General features: G+C 38.0%; 1 protein-coding gene across 2 annotated transcripts in view; it reads left to right on the top strand.

The window, feature by feature from the left end:
• Window positions 1-2682: 2682 nt before the first annotated feature.
• LOC306866896 (ankyrin repeat and BTB/POZ domain-containing protein 2-like) overlaps window positions 2683-24660 on the top strand; it is a 51889-nt gene continuing 29911 nt past the window's right edge. The window contains exons 1-2 of one of the 2 annotated variants that reach the window (XM_079412321.1): window positions 2683-2917; window positions 3111-3970. In XM_079412321.1, the coding sequence (XP_079268447.1) occupies window positions 3127-3970 (844 nt within the window). In that variant the 5' untranslated portion in view covers window positions 2683-2917; window positions 3111-3126. Of the gene's footprint in view, window positions 3971-24660 lie in introns of both variants that reach the window. The other variant, XM_079412320.1, reaches the window with a different exon arrangement.

The following is a 24660-nucleotide window of genomic DNA, read 5'->3' as shown; positions in this document are numbered from 1 at the left end:
ACCACGGAGCACAAGAGGAAGTGGAGACAGAAAAGCCTCAGGGAGCACCTGTGCTTGTTGAAGAGAAGGCTGAGTGTGGGGACTCAGTATTCTCAAAGGAAAACTGAGGACCACTAAGCAAGGGAAGGCAACGGCAAAGGACGTTTAGTCAGAAGAAGCCTCAGGAAGCATCTGAGCCTGCCGGGTCCCCACAGGGACCACCTTTGACCACTGGCTCCCAACGAAGAGGAATGCCCCAGGACATTTTCTATATTACTTCCATCAGTGGGTCTTTTGTATGCAAAAAAAAAGAAGAATTAATTAATTAATTAATTAAATAAGAATAATAATTTAATGGATAATTAAAATACAATGTACCAAAATATTAAAAGTGTAAATCTCGAAATATGTTTTATAAATATTTCTTTACATATACATAAATTATACTGTAATTGTGTATTTATATAAACTAACAATCTGTTTGTTTGATTGGCAGCTGACATATTCAGAAAGAAAAAAAAAAAAAAAAAAAATATATATATATATATATATATATATATATATATATATATATATATATATATATATATATATATATAAATTGAAATACTGCTGACAGACTCTTGACCTGAATGTCACTTCACTTCACCTTTGCTGAAATTGACATTGCATTTCTCAATCACTAGAGGGCGCCACTAATATGGGTGTGTAACGTAGTTTTTCTGGGTATATTAAAATACATATAAAGACAGTCACCATCTATTCGCATAATAGTGTAACCTGAAACCTAGACAAAATCTTTATAAATAAATAAATATGATTATAATATAAAGTCCTTCAATCGCTACAAGCTACGCCCATGGAGCGGGTCTTTAACTGTTGTGAGTCATTATTTTAGGTATTTTTTTCATAAACCTCCTCCCACGGCTTTACCGAGAGCACACTTGCACTCATCCAGTACAGGATGACATAAAGTTTGTCTTGACAGATTATGTAATGTTGACATTGTGCACAAACCTGCCCCACCCGTCTACACTGTTCTGGTGAATTCTTTCATTTATCTTTCTTTGTGTTTTTGTTCTTTGTTGAATAACTGTAATAATAGTAGGCTACATGTTCTCTATTCACTAATAATACACTATCCTACTATTATGTCTACAACTAAGACTCATTTTGTCAGAGAGCTCAATATCAGTTGTGTTTTGTAGAGAAAGAGATAGGCTACAACTTTTTGTAACAATTGATCGCGAAAACAAAATAAAAGTTTTTGTTTACAATATATGTGTGTGCACTGTGTATATTTAAGACACACACACACAGTATATATTTTGAAAATATTTACATCCATATAATTTATATCATATATAAATATATTTAATATATAAAAGTAATTAATCGTTTGACATCACTTATATATATATAATGAAAACATACATCTATTTGAAGGCACTTTAACCACTTTAATGATATTAAATAATATTTAAGTATACAAAGTGTTATATTTGATTTGTCCAAATGCTGAATTTAGCCTGAAGTGCACACAGCTGAAGATAATGAGTGTGTGATGTCATTGCCCAGACTAACACAATTAAGGCAAATTCCTTAAGACTAGATGACGATCAGTGATTAGCATCGTTACTTGAAACAACATCCCTTCGAGCTTACTTTGCTTAATTTCAATACAGTGCAACATTATTCAGCCTCAGTGGGCAATTTAGTTAGTTTGATAAATTAGTTGTGGGCATGCAAAATGAATAAGAGTGATGCAGACACTAGGGTATAGCTAGGAGAAAGCAAAATAAAAACTAAGAATATATTAAAGTAAATACAAATACATGAACCATATGCATTAGGTTCACAATAACAAAAAAATGAAATAATGTTTCAGTTTCAAATAGGTATAGAGCCTAAATAGGCCTAAAAATCCATAAATAATCAATAATCAAGTTATACTCAACAAAAGTCGGTAGGGACCAATTCTCACTATTAACTTTAGCGTGCCCATTGGCTGTTTATTAGTGCATAAAATCACATATCCTGCATGGCCATATTCTACATCCCTAATTAATACCTAAACTTAAGAACTAGACCTAATAAGCACCAAACTAGCAGTTTATTAAAAGTCGTAGTTAATGGTTTGTTAATAGCGATATTTGGACCTTAAAATAAAGTGTGACCCAATATTCTGTTCATGACTTCTCTATATGTTCCTGAGAAACCTAGCCTTGATTGATTGGCTCCCTGGTGACTAACTTCTGACTGGTCTCTGTTATGCATTGTGTTTGATTTGCCGGTTTGTATAAATCGACGTTGCAAACTGTTTCCGCCTTTTATTTTATTTTTATTTATTTTATTTTTTATTTTACTCCCAAATAAACTTATCCTCTGTTTTCCATTTAAATGTGTTTACCCACGAGTATTTAATAAATTATAAATTCTAACATTTTCAAGTTTTAAGTCTGTTGTTAGTCTATGCCATATAGCCTATGCCTATTCTTCTAATTATTTGCCACTGTAAACCTAGAAAAACTAGAATTAGTGAAGATAGTTGTAGCTAATATACGTTGCGTCTCTGTTAATGCAGATTATGCTCTTTTTGATGGAGATTCACAAACGCTTGCCAATCATTTCAAACGAGTCGTTCAAACGAATCGTTTGGCTCGCGAATCAAACACCTCTTCTCTCTCTCGCCCTCCTGCTTTCAGTTCAGTCATGAGTTTCCAGTAAGAAGAGGCGTGTGGTGTGAAATAAACATCGTTCTGCTTTCTACATCATCTTTATGGATTAATCTGACCATAACCGTCCGATTGAGACTCTATTGATGGATCTCCACTCTAAACTTTCTATCCAGTTCGGTTTATTGGTTTCAAGAACTGGATACGAGTAAAAGAGAAGCCTGCGCACTTCGCTACTCTTACGGGAATGGGCATTTAGTGAGGTAAGCAAGTTTCCCCAAACACTTTCTTTTCCGGAAGATGCAACTTGGACATTTGAAACTTCCCCACAAGGTATTTTTGGTCTGTAGTGTATCAATAAAGTGCTACATGAATGTCAAAGAGAAGCTGAACCAGTAGAACCAGCTTGAGTTTTGCGCAGCTGTAAAGACTCCTCTGCTTTCTGGTTCCTCACAGAAAAAAAACAGCAGAAATGGCAGGAACAAACAGCTCAAACATGAAAACTCTGGAGGATTTGACTCTGGACTCCGGCTATGGAGCAGGGGACTCGTGTAAGTCCTTAAGCCTGTCGTCCTCCAAGTCAAACTCACAGGCGTTCATGAACACCCCTCACCGGGGGAACTGGTGGTACTTCTCCGGCTCCATGAACAGCAGGAACAACAGCTGGGATACAGTCAACACAGTGCTTCCCGAGGACCCAGAGGACATTTTTTCCAAATGCCCACGCTTACCGGAGTTGGAGGAGTTCCCCTGGACGGAGGAGGACGTGGGGAGGGTCGTGCGTAAAGGCGCGGGGAAGGGCGCCTCGCTCTCCGCGGAGGCTGTGCGCAGACTGGCCGCCCTGATGCGCAGGGCGCTCATCCGCATCTCCAGAGAGGCGCAGCGGCTCAGTGTCATGCACTGCAGATGCACCAGGTTCGAGGTGCAAAGCGCGATCCGCCTGGTGCTCAGTTGGGCGCTGGCGGATCACTGCGTCTCGGCCACTGTGAAGGCCATATCTATGTACAACATGAGCGCTGGAGAGCTCTTGCGCAAGGGGAAGTCAGCCCGGTGCGGGCTCGTGTTCTCCGTCGGACGGTTTTTCCGCTGGATGGTGGACACTCGGATCGCTGTGCGCATCCATGAGTACGCGGCCATCTGCCTGACCGCGTGTATGGAGGCGCTCGTGGAGGAGGTGGGCGTTCGCGTGCTGATGGCGGAGACGCCCGGCTGCGTCCTGACAGCGGAGGCGCTGGAGGGGGTCATCAATAACGATGCCGAGCTCTGGGGTGTCCTGCAACACTATGAGCATCTCATCTGTGGGAAGAACGCCAATGGTAGGTACTTTACTGTTGTATTGTTGCGTAAACTGTTTCACTCATCAGTTGCTTGTGGCCCAGTGGTTAGATTTGTCTGAAGAAGGGTTGTTGAAACCACACAAGGGTTGATCCGTCACTATTGTGCACTTAAGCCTGACACCTCAAGATGCTTCAAGGGAGTATATGTGCACTGTAAATCACTTTGGTGAGAAGTGCCACCACAATTTCCTCAAATTATTTGGACCTGCTTATTATTGATAATTAAAACAATACTGAAAAAACAAACAAACAAAAACTATATAATTAAATGAAATAAAATGGTATTTATTCTAAACTTATTTAAAACCATATTTAAAATAAAATTATTGTATTTCACATATTTTTGTAGTTTATTAAGTACTAAAATAACAATAAAAAATACAATTTAAACAATATGAAAAACCTGAAATAAAGATTTATTATAAAAATGCATTTTACTTCAGCTATTTTTTACTTTAAGTACTAAAACAACAAAAAAAACTTAATACAAACTATACATTTGTAAAAAAAAAAAAAAAAAAAAACTAACAGAAATTACAAAAACAACTAAATTACTAAAACATTAATTGAAATTAACATGAAAACAGAACATATAAAAATTAAATCGAATTCAAAATATTGAAATAACTAAAACTAAATAAACTAAAAAGTAATATTATATAGACATAAAAACAAATAAAATTACAAAACACAACAAAATTACTAAAACCTTAGAAATTAAGATCAAAATATAAAAAAATCCAAATATTAACAACAAAAAAAAAACTTTAAAATTAAAATGAAGAGAAAATATAAAAAAATCCAAATATTAACAAAAATCTTGACAGAAACGATGACATATTTAAATGAAAGCAGAAAGTTCAGAACATAAACAGAAATCAGAATAAGAACAAAAGCTGTAATAGTATCACTGATACAAAAATAACTGATTTGGACACTTAAGTGTGTGAATATGAGTAACATTTCTAACTTTAGCTAAGTCCATTATTTTAAAGAAAGATAACACTTTTAATCAAAATATTTGATAATGATGAGTTTAAGCTTGTTCAACTATACATAAACTGTTCAAAGTGATTATCGTGGATGTGAAACGTTAGTAATTATCATATAAGGTGACGAAGTACACCTGTGGTTACGGTCTTATGACATGTGCGTGGACTTGAGGGGAAATGACATCATACATCCTTATGAAAATCCCTGCCACACCAGTTGATTATGACAAATTAGTACCTTTGAAACTAGTTATGTTGGGAAAATACTGGCATGATGTTACAAAAGTACAATTTGGTGTGAATTACCTGAACTAAAATACTGCGATCTGTTGGTAGACCCACACAAATATTAATATCTTTCCTTATTAGTCTTCTTGGTTTTGATCTGAAAGATGAAAATGGAAACCAGTTTCCAGAAATCACAGGTCAATCGCGTCATTCTGCCTGTGACAGGTAATTACACGCTTCCTCTTCTCCAGCTTTGAGAATTACCCCTCGCTGCCAACTTCTGCATCATTTAGGTTGCATTTTCATTATGATTTGTCTGTGGTTTACCAGCATCTAGCGTGAAGTTTTCACAAACATTCACAGGCGCTTTGTATCTTCTTTGAGCAAACTAATCTTAACCGACTGACCAGGGAAAGAAAACCATATCTGTAAAAGGACAACGTGGTTCTGATGCATCACTGTCCTGCTTTCATCATGATTACTCAATTTCTGTTTGCATTGTCCTCAATTTCAGGACAAATGTTTAGATTATTATCTTATGTGGGTGGTTGACATGACACTTTGGATATGCATATAACATATACTTGATTTTTCCATTAAATCTTCTTGCCTAGATTGCTTAGAAAAGTATATTTCTTCAATAAACCTCACAATTTGATGTATTATTCACATTTGTAGTAATGGTGCAGGACAAGGTGAGTAAAAGCCATGTATAGCTAATAATAATAGTAGATATTGTTTAAAATGGTTTAATTTATTTTACGCAACAACAACATTTTGGGGGCCTGAACATGCAAACTTTTTTTTCAAATGTGCAAGTTTTTGTACACAATACCGTTATCGGCTCCGTATAAACTACAAAAACATGAATTTGTGAAAACGGTGAAGTCATGCACATGCGTGTTACATGTTTAGTATATAGTTTTGTGCACAGGCGCGTTTCTGTACAAAGTGACATCGCCAACTACTGGCCTGGCATAAAAGTGCAGCGTTTTAATCATTTTCACGTATCGGGGATGGTTTTGATAATGTACTCTTCTATACATGAAAATTTTCAAAAACGCACGTTTTCATTTTTAGTACATTTTTGTCATGTAAACGTACCCTAGAATGCTAACTGACTTCAGCTAGGCTACAGAATGATACGTGCATGAAAATTTGCTCCAAATCCAGCTACTTCCATGACAATACTGAAGCAGTGGAAAGACTTTATTAGAAGATCAGAAGAGTGTGGGTGCAATATTTAGGCTATGCAAGCAAAAAGCTCTTTTTTGGCACGGTGAGTCAGGATCTCAGCTCTGCATAATCCTTGCACAGCTCGCTTTCTCTGGGATGTCCATGTGGGCATCAAATTAGGTCATAAAGATGACCCAGTGGATCAATGTGCTTTTAGGACGGCCGTGTTAACAAAGTGCTGCACGTGCACTTCAGAAAACCCTTGCGTGCCATTACCGTTGATGAATGGGCATCTGATCCACTGCGTTTCCTCTGTCAAGTGCAGGAGATTGAATCTGAAACACCTTAAATGTGGCTCATTTATGATTTCAGCCGTGACTCAGTGGCCTTTCAGAACGTGCTTGATTGCGCGATTTGTTGGCTGCTATTATTGCGCCTGAGAATGACTTTTAAACAGCTTTGATTACCATAGATCAATACACTTGTCTTATAAGTTTGCATGGTTTCTTTTGATCCTGACTTTGAAGTATACACAAAATGACATCCAGAACCATTTTACTTGTCTTTTTTTTCTGAGTAAAACAGAGTATTCACAGTATTTATCACGGTGTCAAAATGTAATAACTTGCCCTGCCTCTGAAACAAATGTCTTATTCTGCTGACATTATTTTTCATCCCCAAACCTGCAGCTACCTGTCATTTAGAGACTCTTTCACAGTCAAATTAGTTCTCGATGGATGACATAAAGTTCCTTCAATCACATTATAAAGTAAATGACTTTAAGGAAGTAAAACGGGTTGACTTCTTGTTGACTTTATTGCAGCTGATGGTGGGAGTACTCACAAGGTTTTCAAAGTAATTCATAGCCCGTTTGCTACAAAAGTTCTTCTCTCTCATCTGCCAACCAGCCACACATCTGGAAGTCTTTAAGACTCGCTTCTCTTTGCCAACTCAAGTCACTCCCACTTTCTCCGACACACACTCTCTGCCTCTTTTCTATTTACTTTAGTCCTTCTTTCCTGGAGCCGTTTCTGTGAACGCACATGCTTTTAACAAGGCGCCCACTGTACCAACGTGCCATTTAAAATCCAATGAACACAAAGCAATAAACGTATAGTTTTCTATCGCCGATAGTTGTTATTGATATTCATGTTGCTTTTGAGTGTGCAAATGATTCATGGAGAAAACATCTTCATACTTTGCTCCTGAACAAGTGCTTTCTCAAACTCGCTGTTGAGAACATCTGTGAACCCGACTTTGAACAGGATGTGAACTTTGTCCCTTGTCATTTTCGGCAGACTCAGGACAGTACTGGAATTTATGGCACAGCTTTTGAACATTGGCTACCCTGATGGAAACATCCCAGCCCTAAAATACGGTTTCATTTTTGCATAAGTAGTCTGCAGGCCAGTGCACTTGTGTCTTGTGGAGGTTATTTTTATGCTTCGTGGATTTAGGATGGCAGTAACAGGGAAAACACCATCTTGCATGGTCAGTGGCACTGTTTATACGTGCTTCCAGCCAAAACCAAAGGCCCAGCTATACAAGGAGCTCAGACTTCTCTGAGCTAGCGGCTAAAAAAAGCACAAGTTTTCTGATGGCTTAAAAACATTTCAAGAGCTACATTTCAAGAGAGCTCCTTAAAACAAGATAACTTCATTATCTAGTCACTAGCATTAGATAAAACTTGTGAGCTCAGGGAATCTCATACAGTAAGTGACTGAAATGAAACACAGCAGCTCTAAGTGTGAAACAAATATAGCACTCTTCAGTGTGGGGGTAACACATTACAAGTAACGTGGGTTGCGTAATCACATTACTCATAAATTTACAAAAAGTTACTTTTTGAAATAAGTAATGCAAGTTACTTTGTTTTCACATTTATTCTTTGACACCTCTTCTGTCCCTGTGTTGAGAGAATTTGGGAGAATATATCAAAAATATAACCTTTGGGTGACAAAAAGTAATGCAAAAGTAACAATGCATTACTTTCATTACTCATTTTGTTACTTAGTTACTTTTTATGGAGTAATGCAATAATCTAATGCATCACTCTGAAAAGTAACTTTCCCCAACACTGTCAGCCTTCATGTAAAGTGCACTAGAGATTTCAACTCAAAATTGATGTTAGCATGTGGCTAAGCTAACAACATACGCTCTTAAGCATAAAAATACAATCACGCACACAAATATTAGGTAAACCATTAATTGCATTAAAGACCTCACTTTGGTTGCATCCGAAATCACATACTTCCCTATAGTAGGTGAAAAACAGTATGCGTAAGAGTAGTATTTCCAAATTCATAGTATTCGTAAAATAGTAAGCGGAAAGTCCCCAGATGAGCTACTACTTCCTGCTAAATTTCATAAGTGGGCATCTTACTATCCCATCAGGCCTCGGGAGAGGAGTTGTGAATTACAGTGAAATGACACAACTGAAGGTCACATGACAATGACGACATGACAAATATAGTAAGTCTGGTAAAGTATAGTAAGTATTACATTCATACTATATAGTACATACTTTTTATTCAACAGAAATAATGACTTATTCAAAGGATGTAACTACTATGCAATTTTGAACACAGCTATTATGAGGTGTTTTTTTGGTTCACTAGGCTTGTCACAATGCATTCTGGGATTGCCATCAATTGCCATTTTGGCCAAATGAAGGTTCCTAAGAAGCAGATTCTCATTTCGACCCCTACATTTACTTGTACAGCCTTTTGTGTCAGGACTGTATTTTGATCCCTTAAAGTGCTGCCTAGTTTTGGAAGCATTTGAATGTCCTGTTTGCCTAGTCAAGCCATATTTGAATAAAGTGCGAATACACATATTGATATCTTTGTAAAGTTGCTAGAACAGTTTGAATAATGATAAACCCATTGTTAAAAGCAAATGTTTGAGGAATTGTGGATTTTACTTGATGCAAATACTACAGCATCAATAGTGTTGCAGGTACTAAGTGTTTTCTGTGTTGCAGTTGGAGGTCGTTTATGGAGTCACAAGATTTAGTTCAGGACATAATCCTTGTTGGTTTGTTGGAAAGCGGGAGAAAAAGTGGGTGAATAGCCAGCGGATTGAAACCGGTCAGCACATGGCTTTATGTTTTGGCGCTTATGCCTCTATACAAACGTTCTCATAGGTCAATCCTCTGCCTGTCGCCATGAAAACACTGACCCCAGACAGGAAATAAGGGGAAGTGTGGGAAAATGGCCAACAATGACACGTGCAGGAGTTTAATGTTGGGGCGAATTATCGTGAGGAGAAAAAGCAGTCTTGCATTTTCCAGCAGTGGAATGTTTAAGAAGGATAAAATGAAGTGATTGTGGATGAATAGTTCCCTACTCACTGCAAAGTGTTGGAAAACTCACATTTCAGTTTTCACGTGTCGCTTGCACGTTCACCTGTCAGAAGATAGCGATTGAAATAGCTGTTGGTAACTAAAATAGCCTTCAGAGCCCTTTTCCCCACAATCTTGTGTTCTACAACATTATGCATAGCCAATATTTTTAGATTTTGGCAGTATTGCATATCCTACAATTATAATTACATATTGAACTAATTAAATAATCAATTAATTCTGCAATAAAGAACAGAACTGTGGATTTAGTATTTAAAATATTAAATGCACCATATGCCATGTAGATATTATAAATAATAGGCCCATATGCTTCCATCAACGGTTGCATATTGTGATTTATCAATTTGGCTTATACCGACGACATCTGTCTTGATAATTATGAATGAAACAACCCATATTTTAATGTTCTTTTCCTTCTTTTACCCCTGTGGTTTGTTTCTCTCTCTCATTGACTGATCGTCTCACGTTTGTCATAATCCAATGAAACTCTGTCTGTCCCTGTTCTTGTCTTCAAATGCAGCAGGGATGATTTATCGCTGTCGATAAGCAGCCTTTTGTGAACATTCCTGTAATATTTAATTGCACTGAATGGGAGCTGTTGCAGTAAATGGAAACAGGCTGTCTGTAGAGATATGCACAGTAATGGCTTCTGTGTTGGGTTTGAATTCTGCAGCTGCCATTTTTAGTCTGTAAAGTGCTGATTTAGGTCTTAAAATAGTCTAAAATGTCTACAAAATCCATTTAAACAAGATTCAGTGAGCTTTCGGGTCGTGTGTGTGTAAATGTTATTGCACTCTTAATGAATATTTTGTTGAGTTTTTCTAATTTCTATTGTTTAAAAATAACAATTAAGCAGATAACAGTAAAAACAGCACTGTGAAGTGGATACATTGACCCCAAAATAATTTGAACACTTAAGTTACATTTAAAAGTGTATAAATGTCATTGCGATAGACAACAAACTAACCATATTTTCAGAAGGTTGTCTTAGAAACCTGCAAGTCATACTAAGTTTGTAATCTTACAGTAGCCAATAAAATCAGTAATTGGAGTAAGATGTCCATTTATGCCAATAAAAGCTCCTAAGTTTGCTTTTCAGTAAAAACAAATGTAGTTGAATGAAAGTTTAATGAAGACAGAAGATCAATATACAAGCTATAAAAGCTTTATTGCTGCTGAGAGGTTTTCTTTGCTTAATGTCCATGGTGCTTTCTTATCTCTTTAGTGCCCTCAAAAGGTTTGCCTGTCTGGTAAACCAAACAGCCCTGAGATTTCCCACATGAGTTTCTTCAAATCATGCCCAATTTAGGTTTACACCACCACAACAACAGAAACTCAGGGGGAAAAAATATTCATTGAAACAATTAAAAGCCTATTTCTTTATTTTCAGAGTCATTTTTATGTTTTTTTTTTTTTTTTTGTAAAACATGCCCAGGCAGGGGAAATCTACAACATATTTCCAGTTATATAAAATAACAGAAATATCTCTGGCAGTAATCTACTATAAAAATCTCTCACCCAAGTAGGAATTTACCCTATGGGTATAAGGATGCATGAAACAACTGGTAGAAAGACTATATCTGCCTTCATATTGAGAGTGCTCAATGCCAAAAGAAAATATTGACACAATAGAGTTTATTAGAAATTACCCAGTAAACATTTCTGTTTAACTGAAAGTAGTTTCAGTTGAAGTACAAGTTGTTTGCACAAGCAGCATTCGCTTTCTGTGATGTTTGGTGTGATTGCATCTGATTTGCATGAGAGATGTTGAGGCTTGCTGTGTATGCTGTAGTCGGGAACAAACTGAATGTTCCAGATCGTTCTTTCTTGGTGGCCTGGCGGAGAGGCTCGTGACTGAGGACAGATTTAGCTTTATTACTGTTTAGAGACCCTGGTCATCCTGATTTTGGACAAACAGGTTGGACACAGCTCAGACATTGAGGAAGCTTGCCATAAATCCTGTAAATGGCAACTTTTAGAACTTGGAATCCAGACAGCTGGACAGTTTTAAAGGACACCATTGTCTTGACCCTTGATGGTTGTCATTGGCCAGTCCTTTTTCAGCCACATATCTCAAGTGGTGTGTCTTATATGTATTTCTAGTTATAACAAATGTAAAATTCAAACATCTGGTCCATTTAGCTGCACTTTAAGCACACAGAACTTCAATCTCAAAATGCACCTGTTTTTGAGGAAAGATATCATAAGCAATAAGCGATGAGACTGCATGTGCTTTTAGCACTATTAAGGGGTGTGTGCATGCTGTGAAATGTGAAAACACCCTTACCATGGTAAAATTAGTGTAATAAGTAGCCTTCTGTGGCTTGTTGTTTTTTGTCGACAATTTAGAACAGGAATATGATAAAGGACACAAATGTTCAATAAATAATTGATAATAATGAATCATTATTCATTAATAAATGTGATAATAATAAATAAATAATGAATTTCAATATAGAATTGATTCTACTTATTTCAAGGGAAATATATAGACATAAAATATTGATTTGAAAATTCAAGAGACATGATGCTATGTATGAGCTGTGGAACAAATAATCAGTAATGAATATATAAAGTTACTTATACCTTCACCTTTTAATTGCATTAATATGCTGGGTTTGTTGAACTCTGAAAATGCAATAAAAAGCTTAATTTGAGAGAAATCTGAGCACAAGTCTCTTAATTCACTCTTTGTCTTCTAGTGTGAAGGCCTTTGTTCTCGGATTGAAGTCTCAGTGTTTCTTTGTTGCTCTGCTAATTGGCTGGGGACAGACTTATGACTGGACACTTATCCATGGTTATAAAACCAAGCTGTGCTTATGGACGTGTGCGGGAGAAAGGCATCACATCTGTCCTACTGAATGTAATGGAGACACAAGTCTGGCTTAAATGGGGACAAAGCCAGCGTTATGACCCTACTTTAATTAACCCACACTCATTAAAACGAGCCTGAGCTATTTAGTAAATGATGCAAGTATAATAACTCTCTTTGGCTCAGTGTATGTATTACAGCACTTAGGACATCGGGAGAGCTTGTTGGGACAATTAGTCATGGGGTGGGCAAGTTGTGTTTAAAGGAAGTCCTCCAGACAGAAGTCAAAAGGCCATGACAACTGAGATGATCATCACTATTTGTGTTTCTACGTCTTAGTACCTCAATATTTCAATAGGGTCTGGCTGCAAACTTGCACTTGCACTCTCAGAAAACCATAAACACTTAATATGGCTTAAAGTATTAAGATACATTAAGTGCAATTAAAAGATAAAATTTGATGTATAGTTATTATTAAATGTACTACAAGGCAAGCAGACGGCCATGAACACAATACGCAAACTTTCACTTGTCCTCCCATACAGCAAAACGCTTATTGTGGCATAATGGACTAAATTTAATAATAAAATAATAATAATAATAAGGGACTTAAGGGTATTCTGTAGTCTTTGACTAAGATGATAAAGACAATTCATTAGCCTATAAGTCTTGTTGACACAAAGATACAGACCAGCAGATATGAACGTGCATTATGAAATGCATTAAGTGATATTAAAAGGAAGCAATGCGTTAAATTGCACGTTAAACATTTTCCTCCCATACAAAATAAGAGTGCAAGTCTGAGCGTGCAAGTACTGAGAGTGCAAGTGCAAGTCTGCAGCCAGACACTTCTCCAATATTTAATAGGTGTAAAATGCACGCTATCATTGAGCTCTTTAATTGGCGACCAAAGCTGTGTTTTACAGGACAACTTCAGAAGAAGTGGTTTCAAAAGTGCCAGTACCTGTTACACTAGCACATCATAAATAACCAGCCAAGCAAGACCACACAAAAGCCCTGTGGCCCACTATAGATAGGAAGCAAGATAGAACATGCCTATTGCTTTCCCAGGAAAATATTTTGACACTGATGAGTTCTTATATAACTTGTCAATAAACTCAAGTGGCTTCAGATGTAGTTGATTTGGATGTTGAAAGATAACTGAACCACTGCTTGCCTTGCTGGCTTCCAAATCATTGTCGAATTCATGACAACCAGCAAAAGACTTTCAGAAGATTTGTGTTTCTTTAGCTTATTGTCATTTTGAGCAACGCTATAGGTCTGCGACCTTGTGGAATTCGCTTACATGTGTCTGTATAGTCAACAAAACTTTACAATTCAAAAGCTTGCTCATGAGTGCCCATTTGCAAAGCTTGCACTGGTACAAACTTCACAGGGATCTACTACCCTACAGTCCATGTGGTATTACGTCACCAAAGCATTGACCTAATAGTTAGGTTTTCTAACTAGGTCAACAAATTTTTGATCCTGGTCTAGTGGAGTAAAGTTGTGCTGCCAAGCCTCAACTTGTGTCCACATTTGCGTCTTGAAATCCCATTAAGCCAGATTGTAAGGTTGTAACAGATGCGAGTTAAAGGTCTGCTCTCTCCTGGGGTCTAGATCAAGACCATGCCTCATTAACAGTGGTTACTTTTACTTTTAAGGGTCTCTCATTTTTCTCGATGGAAACAGTCAACTTTTTTTAAACATTTGGTTGCTTCAAAACATGTTGTAAGGGCATCTAGTTTGGTCAGAAAGACTAGTTGAGGTTGGGTTTTTGTAAACTCCTTGGGTGTATTCCTAGTATTCGAAGATTATCCCCCTTCAAAATGAGGACAGGATTGGCTCATCTCACATATCCTGAAAGCGAGTCCAAGCCCTTCTCGCAATTATCTTTGGAAGCCCTGTTAGACCTCATCCAGGTTCTTGCCAGGCAGAGTTGATGGAGTAACCACAAAGGGCTCATAACGTTATACTGAAACTCGTGGGAAAATGGAGAAAATCATTTTCAGAGGTTTCTTGGGAAAGATGAGGAAGGGGGAAAAGGGAGTAGGAAAGCAGTTATTCAGCATTGAGACAAGAAACGATTCACTGTCGCATTTTGTGCTGAAGTTAAAGGATCTTCATAAATTATGTATATTTTTATCTCTCTGTTTATCTTACATGTGCAAATGAGCAAGTGTGAAGTCTCTTGCTTTGTACTAACAGCGTTCCATACACCCTAAGCTGTGGAAATCACCTGCTTTTATATGAGGAACCGTGCTGCCTGTGAGAAACCATGCTGTTGGATCACAAGTCTGGCACAGTCGGCCTCCTAAAATAACAGAGAAGAGGTAATTAGCACTCCCTGCTTTCCAAACTCTACAAGAGGACTACATGAGCCATATGGTAAGAAAAGACTAGAATATAGGCCCTGGTATGAATATCCATTTTTGGTGGTCAGCCAAGACTTTACACCTGCAACTAACATGAATCACAAAATGCAAAAAACCCAAAAAAACCTTTAGGATTACAAGAGCTTGACACTGGGGCAACTGACTTAAGGGGACAACTTTATCCTTATCTACCACTAAAAGGTGCATATTAGTACCTTAAAGTAGTAATACTTCCCCACTGGGTACTGAGTTGCTGTTGTACTCCTTTTGTTGTACCATTGCACATTTTAATCTGAGAGTGCATCAACTTACAAGCTACAACATTTATCTGAAATGTTACTTAAGTCTAAGATTAGCTTTCAGCATTTGTACCATCCCCCAATTCTACAGCATCCTGCTATTAGAACACGCCAGAGCAGACTGATAATTACAGTGTCAAAGAAAGCAGTCGACCAACTAGCACACATGGCAAGAAACAAAGCAGGCTGTCCCATGAGACACCGCTACCGTTTAGCACGCAGTCAACCTAAAGCTCAGCTTTTCATCCCATGCATATGTCTGCTGTTTATTTAAGCAAAACAGCTTAGAAGTAATAGCAGAGGGCATCTGGGTTGGCTAGGCTATTAGCACATTGTCAGGCCTAAAGGGAGGGGGGAAATTAAGACAAATTTGGAGCTAGTTGTTTGCACAGACGCTAGAGGTGGTACTAAAAGATGGATGCTAACCCTCCAGTCCTATTTTAGTGTTATTTAGGTGGCTTGTATAACAGGCTGATATGTTTGGGTAGTTTGAGTAGGCAATGAATTGTGTGGTAAAGCAATAGCAACCCTCTAAACCTAGGTAACTAAACCCACTCAGCCCACTTAACCACTATATGATGTTAAATGTAGCTAACCTCACATTTGTTTTTGTTTTTTATGCAAATGGGTGTGTTATATCACTGGAAAGACTCTGAGTTTGTTTAATACTGTACTAATCCATCAGACACTATTAAGCCATAATAGCAGGTCTTAGACTAGAAAAATGTACAACAAAATGGTTTGACCTTTTCTTTACCCTGTGCAAGTCAGGAACCGCCTATAACATAACCTTCTATGTTCTGAACGTCTGTAGGAAACAAACATGATTTTGCGAGTATGTCTTGCCTCAAGGCCTAATTTTGAGTATTTTGTGGCAAAGGCAGATGGGTAGGATTTAGAAGGAGCGGTCTTCCCCAAATGTTTTTTTTTTTTTTTTGCTTTTTCCATCTGGCTTATGTGCCTGAATGGGGTTTTTGTGGGTGGTCCCAAAGGCCTCTGGGCCACAGCTTTTTAGCTCTGAGCAACTTGAAGTAGCCTTAGTTTGAATGCTAAATTGAATCAATTCTCTTTGAATTACTGCAAGATTTAGGAAGTAGTCTTAAGCCAATAAACATTGGTGACCTCTAACAAGACCTTCAGTTCTTCTCATTTCCGATTTGTGATTTTAAGATACTTGGCTGCATTGGAAAGTTGATTAATAAATAAACAATCTACTTTAAATAAAGAATCTCAATTTATAATTACTTCATGTCAGTCCACAAGTTTTCAGTCTTTCTCCCCCAGCTAATCAGCCAGAAAAGCAGTGCAGGTTCCCCTGAGACCAGAACATATTTGGTCACACGGTGGTTTTGAATGAGCACATCTGTGTTTATCCTAGCATGTTTGTTTGTGATGGTCAGGAATGACGAGAATAGTTGGCATGTCACAATAAAAGTCACTCCAAGAGGCACCTGTAGTGATGGCAGTTGGGTCCACAAGATGGCAGGGCTGTGGAATTCTGAAACAGGTGTATCCAAGAGAAGTCTGACAGACATTTAAGCATGATATGTTTGCATTTCCTGTCCTGTGCAAGTTAGGCAAAAGCAGCATGCTCTCCTCAAACCAGGCATGATCAGTATGGCACCTGAACAATGTTTAAGACAAAAGGCCAACCTTCTATATTGATAGAAGTATCTGCTTTTTGGCGTGTTTGCACCGCAAGAACTAGGAATGTATTTAGTTCTAGGAACTCCGTTTGGGGGAACAAAATTAACTCTTACTTCAGAGTAGGGTCTAAAACAGTTATATCGGAACTACCAAACGCATACGAAACACCGGGTCCCTGGCGTTTTTAAAAAGCCATGTACGAATATTTACTCCACGAACATGGAAAACTGCAAAAATGGCATTTGTTTACCTATTGTCTTCAGCCTTGTGTTCTTTTCTCAGCCTCGCTGAAAAGTAACACTAAGTTTTCTTAGGAAATTTAGTCAGATTTTCATGCTCAATCACATACATTGTGTATTTATATTCCATCACCGTTATCACAAACCCCATGACACACAACAAAGCTCTGATCACGGCATCCTCCATTCACCGGTTGTTGACATTTGTAAATGCGTCGAATAAAGACGTCGTAGTCGGCCGCTTCAGAGTTCCTGCTGTTGGTGCAAATGCAACCAAGAAAACGCGCAGAGGGGGAAACTGGTTCTCTAGGAACCACCATGCTGGCTAGTTCCTAGACCAAAGCAGAGCCCCTATAGGGAAGTCTTAAACTAGCAGCTGAAGTTAGTAGAGACTTTCTTGTCATTGAGGATGGCTCTTTTGATTAATGTGTTTAGATGCTTCTGGAGATTTTGCTGGTGTCCACTTGCACCACCTTGAGCTTACTTCCAAGTTGGAGATGTGGATTGGGGTGGGTGGAAGTTTGGGAGAGTGGCCGATGGGGGCTCACAGGGAGATCAAGAAATGTGGAGGAAGGGGGATGGTAAATGAGGGAGCAGAAATCCCCTAGGAAACAGAGATGGGGGTAGGGTTGAGCCAGTGATTGAAAGTCAGATCTGTTGAAGAACAGACTGATCTCATGAGCCCTGTCCAGATTCTTCTGCACCAGGTTACCAGCCAGTTTGTGATCTGTCAAATCTGTCAAGATCTGTGATCTTTCCACTTAATTCATATTGTTCTTTTGAAATTGCTCTCCATGTTTGTTAGTTGCACTTTCTCTCCAGATCCTGCTTGGACTTGCTTCAGTTGCTTCCTCTATCAAGTCGTCTTCCTGTTTAGAAGGTCCTTCTGGTTCTTTGTGATCCATGGCTTCTTCTTGAGAAAACATAGTTATTGAGTCCCTCAAAGTCCCCACCACATGACTGACTCAACATGTCCCAATGTGTCTCCTTCAAGGCAACCCAAGAGTCCACCCCGTCCACTTTCTCACAGTTCACATGGTTGCAGGCAGACACCGGATGACTGGTTTGTATGTTTGGATAATCTGCCAAGTTGTGGTCCAGTCTGTCCAAAGTTTTATAACTTTTGACTTTGGTATACAACTGGTCAGAGTCTTGCTTTCTCCGGATGTGCAAGCCACAAACTAAAAGAAAGTTGTGAGGGCGGGGAAGGGTGAAAGTTTAAAACCCCAGATATGGCAATGAGTGTGTTTGAATGATTTGTGGTGAATTCGCAAACCACACCATTGCCTCTGTAGCAGGTCCACTCCCTATTTTTCGTCATTCTTTCTCAAAGCGTCTGCTCACACAAATTTATGTCCATGCAGTACAACCGCAAAGTTGGGAGTCTCAGCTCTTTGCCAGGTTTCTGTTAAGCTCATGGAACCACATTTCAATTCTCGATAGCTTCAAGTCAGCAGTGAGGAATTGATATTGATATTGATATTGATAATGATATTGATAGTGATCAAGTATGGCGTCAGCATGTCAGCTTGTCTATAAACAAGGAACGCAGGTTTAGCAGCTGTTGTTTCATAATACAATTCTCTTTAATGCAGTCAACTGTTTGAAATTTTTAATGATATGCAACATGTCAATTTTAAATTAATGTTTGCATGACATTGCAGTATTGTATAAATAAAGGTGCTGCAGACATGACTTACAGTTGCTCAGAGCAATGAAGTAAATTTAAGACATATTAGGACTGAATTTACAGGTTGAAATAGCAAACCTTCTGAAACAAAGTTTCTGCTATGTGCGTGTTTGAGTTGAAACAATGATATCTTTATGAATGACGTGTTTGGGTGGACTGCCACAAAGAAGCTTTGTTTCCCTGCAAGCATCGGGGGATGCTTTTCGTGCTGATGGCTGCACTGGAGTAAGATAGAATGTTTGACTCATTTAGGTGTGAAGGTCAGAGGTCAGAGGCTTAGGGTGTTGTGATGATTTTTCACATCTGTGAGTTTCTGTCCCCTCAGGCCTGGAGGATCAAGATACACCTTCCTGTCATGGGTGTGAGGGATTCTGGGGGGGTTTGACTTTTTTAATGGAAACCCCCTTTTATGAGCAGATATATTACTTTTCTCTTGAGAGATCCAATTAATGATCATTAATTATAAAATAAAGTTTTCGACTACTTTTACTGGAAATGCAATAAGCTTAAAGCGATGTGGAGCTCAAACTGGGGTGAATGTAACTTTTGTAATTACAGGCAGTATATTAAACAGTGTAACTGGTCTGAATATCACTGACTTAATGCCAGGAAAGTGAGGTTTGGGACTTTTCCCGATATGAACCAGGTTTCCACTATAAAACGGTGGACGATCATTACAAGATCGGTCTGTGATGTTTTGTCTAAGTACTACTAGTAATTTATATTGCAATGTTTAAGATCTTAGGAATAGGTCTGTCATTGTTAAAGGGGATTTTGTCAGAATCCTTATTGCAGCCCACTGGCTTTTGAAACTGCATGATTTTTAAATACAAAACACAGAATGATACCTAGATTTTCATTTTTTTTTTTTTTTTTATAATGCCTTAGTCAAAGCATGACCTTTGAGTTCATCTGCCATGCTAAACAAACAAAACAGACTTTCAATTACCTGTAGTTTAAACATTATTCAAACTTAAAATAAACAGTACTCCATATTTCATAAATGACACTAAAGGGCTCCATATACTGAAACAGTCGTCTCATTGACCAGCTTGTGTGTTATTCATAGATGTTCTTGTTTAATGAAGTGGTAGGCCTTGAGACCTGACATCTGAAGGAAGACATATAGAGTGAGTAAGCGAGAGGCAGAGAGGGGAAAATAAAATCAACATTTAACACTGTGCTAGATTTCCATTCATCTATGCTGAAGTTCCAAGTCCATCAGATTTGCCTTTGCTCCATCGCTCAGAAGCTGAACAGCAGGACGATTGTGTTGGGTCTCTCTTAATAGGGAATTTGTTCCAGAGGCGACTACAGCAAATGCTGCTTTACATCTGCGGCAAGCGTCACTGTTACTATTGCTCTTATTTAGTGGTTTGAACAAACCATTGATCCTTAAAATTAAACCTTGGATAAGATTGAAGTTGTATCTAGAGACCAGAATATCATAGAAACTTGAGGGCATTAGCAGTCAAATAACAACGCCCTGTTTCTGAATGTTTTTCACAGACAAGCACTACTCATTTTATCCAGAAAATATATAAAACATGGATTCCTCTAAGATGTGGAATACAATCTATTACCTGTAACATGAGAGCAATGAAGTAATTTGCGGTAATTTCTTGCAAACATGAAAAGAAACCACTGGCTCCACAGTTGGCTTGAATTCATAAAGCAAGATCTACATGAGGAATGAAGCCATGTCGTAATAAATTTTAATATTTGTTCTGCTTATGACGCAAGACCTTTCCAAGTAAAGTCAGAGGATCATGAACTCAGATTCCCTAGTCTCAACAAAGACACAAAGCCTCCTGGGAACTACTGCTGGGATATCCATGTAGCATTTTTTCTCTTAGGTTTTTTATTATTATTATTTATTTAGAGAAACATACAGGTACATTTAAAAAAAAAAATGAATATCGTGAAAAAGTTTCTTGTAGCATTTCAAAAAGTGAAACTTTCATATATTTTAGATAATGTAAAGTAAAACATTTCAAAAGTTTTTTTGTTTTAATTTGAATGATTAGAGCTTACAGCTCGTGAAAGTCTTAAAATAGTAGAATATTTACATTTGAGTTTCAATTAATGATCATCCCTACAGTATAAATTCTGTGTATCTCTTGTTCTTTGAAACCACAATAATGGAGAAGACTGCTGACTTGGCAATGATCCAGAAGACGAACATTGACGCCCTCCACAAAGAGGGTAAGTCACAGAGGGTCATTACTGAAAGGAGTGGCTGTTCACAGAGTGCTGTATCAAAGCATATTAAATGCAAAGTTGACTGGAAGGAAGAATTTGGGTAGGAAAAGGTGCACAAGCAACAGGGATGACTGCACGCTTGAGAATACTGTCAAGCAAAGCTGATTCAAACACTTGTGAGAGCTTCACAAGGAGTGGACTGAAGCTGGAGTCTACCAAGCCACTTCTGAACCAGAGACAACGTCAGAAGCATCTTACCTGGGCTGTGGAGAAAAGGAATTGGACTGTTGCTCAGTGGTCCAAAGTCCTCTTTTCAGATGAAAGTAAATTTTGCATTTCATTTGGAAATCAAGGTCCCAGAGTCTGGAGGAAGAGTGGAGAGGCACAGAATCCATGTTGCTTGAAGTCCAGTGTGAAATTTCCACAGTCAGTGATGATTTGGGCTGCCATGTCATCTGCTGGTGTTGGTCCACTGTGTTTTCTGAAGTCCACAGTCAATGCAGCCATCTACCAGGAAATTTTAGGCCACTTCATACTTCCTTCTGCTGGCAAGCTTTATGGAGATGCTGATTTCATTTTCCAGCAGCAGCTGCCCACTCTGCCAAAGGTACCAAAAGCTGGTTCAATGACCATGGTGTTACTGTGCTTGATTGGCCAGCAAACTCGCCTGACCTGAACCCCATAGAGAATCTGAGAGACACCAGACCCAACAATACAGATGACCTGAAGGCCGCTATCAAAGCAACCTGGGCTTCCATTACACCTGAGCAGTGCCACAGGCTGATTGCCTCCATGCCACGCCGAATTGATGCAGTAATTCATGCAAAAGGAGGCCTAACCAAGTATTGAGTGCATAGAAATGAACATACTTTTCAGAAGCCTGACATTTCTTTTTAAAATATCCTTTTTTTATTGATCTTATGTAATATTCTAATTTTCTGAGACACTGAATTTTGGGTTTTCATTATCTGTAAGCCATATTCATCAACATTTCCAGAAATAAAGGCTTGAAATATTTCACTCTGTGTAATGAATCTATATAACATATGGGTTTCACTTTCTGAAACGAGTGACAAAAAAGATTGACCTTTTTCACGATATTCTAATTTTTTGAGATGTACCTGTATATTCTTGACTTACTGGGTCAGTTGCAAAACATGTCACACAGCTGCTGATCCAAACGTGTTTAAAAGCTCTCCTGAGGTGTGATGGGATTCAAGGCAGTCAGTCTTCCTCACTGTGATTAATTAGCCTGGCAAGCATGTGTGAAGTGATCAGTGCCTGCCGATCCAGACTCTAATGATACAAACCAGAACGCCAAAATGCAGATAAGACTCAGCCTGACATGACAAATGCTGTTATTTTTACCCTATGTATAAATGACCTCCATAGCTGACCACCCTCAAAGCTCTCACTAATTATAACTAGTCTTTAAACTTTAAATATTGTCAAACATCCATATTTGTCAACATGCTTACTTTTTTGTTTGCATTATTAGCATAGAATCAAACATTAGATACCAACATTGCATTTTGTATAATAATTTCGATGTATTTTATTGTAATTGTTATATACACTATAGTAAAATTTACAAGGTTGTTTTGTTATCTAGTTTCTGTATGTGTTAGCAATTAGCTAGTGTCTGTTCACATTTTCTGGTACTACCGATATAAGGTCACATTAAAGTTTTGAATTAGCGCAAACAAATCGTCAAACATAGCATTGCCTCCATGTAAATCAACATTGTTTTCTTTCGTCTAAATTTTAAATCACTTATATAGTGTCATTGTATTTTGCTTGAAATTTTACTAACATTTAGTATTTAGTATTTTTACCTTTATTTAAAGGTTACAAAAATGTTCCTTGTATCATTCAAGAACAAGTAAGGTTGTTATGAGAATATACATCAAATATTAAAATAAGAACTTTCTATAAACGTTACTTTAAGGCCCTGTTTACACTAGTGCATTTTCAAATGAAAACGATCCTCGTCTACACTGGCGTTTTCGCTGCGTTTCAGACGCGATCTCCGTCCATACTACACAACCGAAAACGCATGTCACATAACCATTCATTTTGGTCCATTTACACTGAAATCCAGCCCCAGAGTTTTCAAACTAAAACGAGGTCTGCAGCATTTTCGAAAGTCTCCGTTTTCGAAGGTCGAAAATGCCGGCGTAGTGTAAACGACAGGCGTAAACGTTAACGAAGACACACTAGTCTAAACGTAGCCTAAGAATGTTTTTTTTCCTAACATTTTTATAAATTCTATTAAAAATATTCCCTGTTAGCTAGGTATACATTTGAATATATTACGTTTTTTTTTTAAATAATAAGTACAATTTAGTATTTAGTATTGTACTTGTTTGAATAAGTTGTAGCCTAATAATGGTAGAAGGTGATATTTACTGCATATTTATTAAATTATGTCAGCTTTACTACCATCTTCATCATTAGCTTATCTGTCAGCTACTGTTAGTGACAGATCTCAGGTCAGGTTAACATGTTAATACCATTAATAATTAAATTAAAGACCCCTGACCTCCTAAACAGCTGTTTTAGGTGCGGTTAACATTAGCCATGTGCCAAAAGTTACAGTCGACATCTGGACTTCTGGAAATTCCATTGTTCCTGTAGGTGTGGGCAGCAGAAACTGGTTGGATGTATTTGCTACATTTATAGCGTTTTGATCTTGAATGATCATCATCTCAAAGCCGTTTTTTTTTTGTCAGCAGGAAATGACTAAAGTGCTGACCAAGGCCCAAATGAATGAAGAGCCTGTTTTTGAAGCAGGTGGCCTCTGTTGAATGTGAAAGGCCACTTAGACATCAGAGAATGAGGAGAGGAGAGAGACCTCGGCATTTAACAAACTCGGATACACACACAGGAACAACTGACTCGTGCTAGACCAAACACATCTTTATTTCCAGACCAATTATCCATCAGGAATGCAGTCTATACGGACACCGCTGCTATTACTGAGAGAGTGGAATGGGCTTCTTCAAGAAAAAGACTGTCGTTATAAATACTCTCAAATAAAAACCCATCCGTTGGTCTTTTAAAGCCTGTTAGGTATAGCTCCTGCAGTGAGAAAACTCTGAAATTGAAATTTTCACCTCAGTTCTACTGAAATAGCATCTTCTTTCCTTTCTTTCCCTATCTGGTCACACTTTTCTCCCTGAAGTGATGATCTGAGGTGAACGAGGAGAGGCGATTCTTTATGTGTGAGTGTGTCGGGATGGGCTGTGGGAAAGGCAGGCGGGTGTTCAGATGGGGCGTGGACTCATGGGAGATTTCTCACTTGTACTGCCAGTTTCTAAACTTACAGAAGCTCGACTAGCCGTGCTTTCATGGTGCAAGAGCGAAAATTATGTGTGAAGTCCTAAGAATAGTCGGAAACAGAGTCGATTGGATGCTTACCTAATGTCAGTCATTCATAGCATGAAATACTGAATAAACATTAGTGTCACACCCGAGCTGTACGGTGCGATTAGTTATTTTAAGCTAAATTTGGAGAACTCTCACATACAAGAATGGCTCCACAGAGTTTGTTGGCAACACAGAATGAATGTTTTATGGTTTATCTGATTTCATTCATGGCACATTGGTTTCCTTTCCAAAAAGAAAGAAACAGTAGGTTATATT

Source organism: Barbus barbus, assembly GCF_936440315.1.
Source record: "Barbus barbus genome assembly, chromosome: 48".
NCBI classification, from domain to species: domain Eukaryota; kingdom Metazoa; phylum Chordata; class Actinopteri; order Cypriniformes; family Cyprinidae; genus Barbus; species Barbus barbus.
Note: the sequence above shows the minus strand (reverse complement) of the source record. Positions and strands in the feature narration are given on the sequence as shown.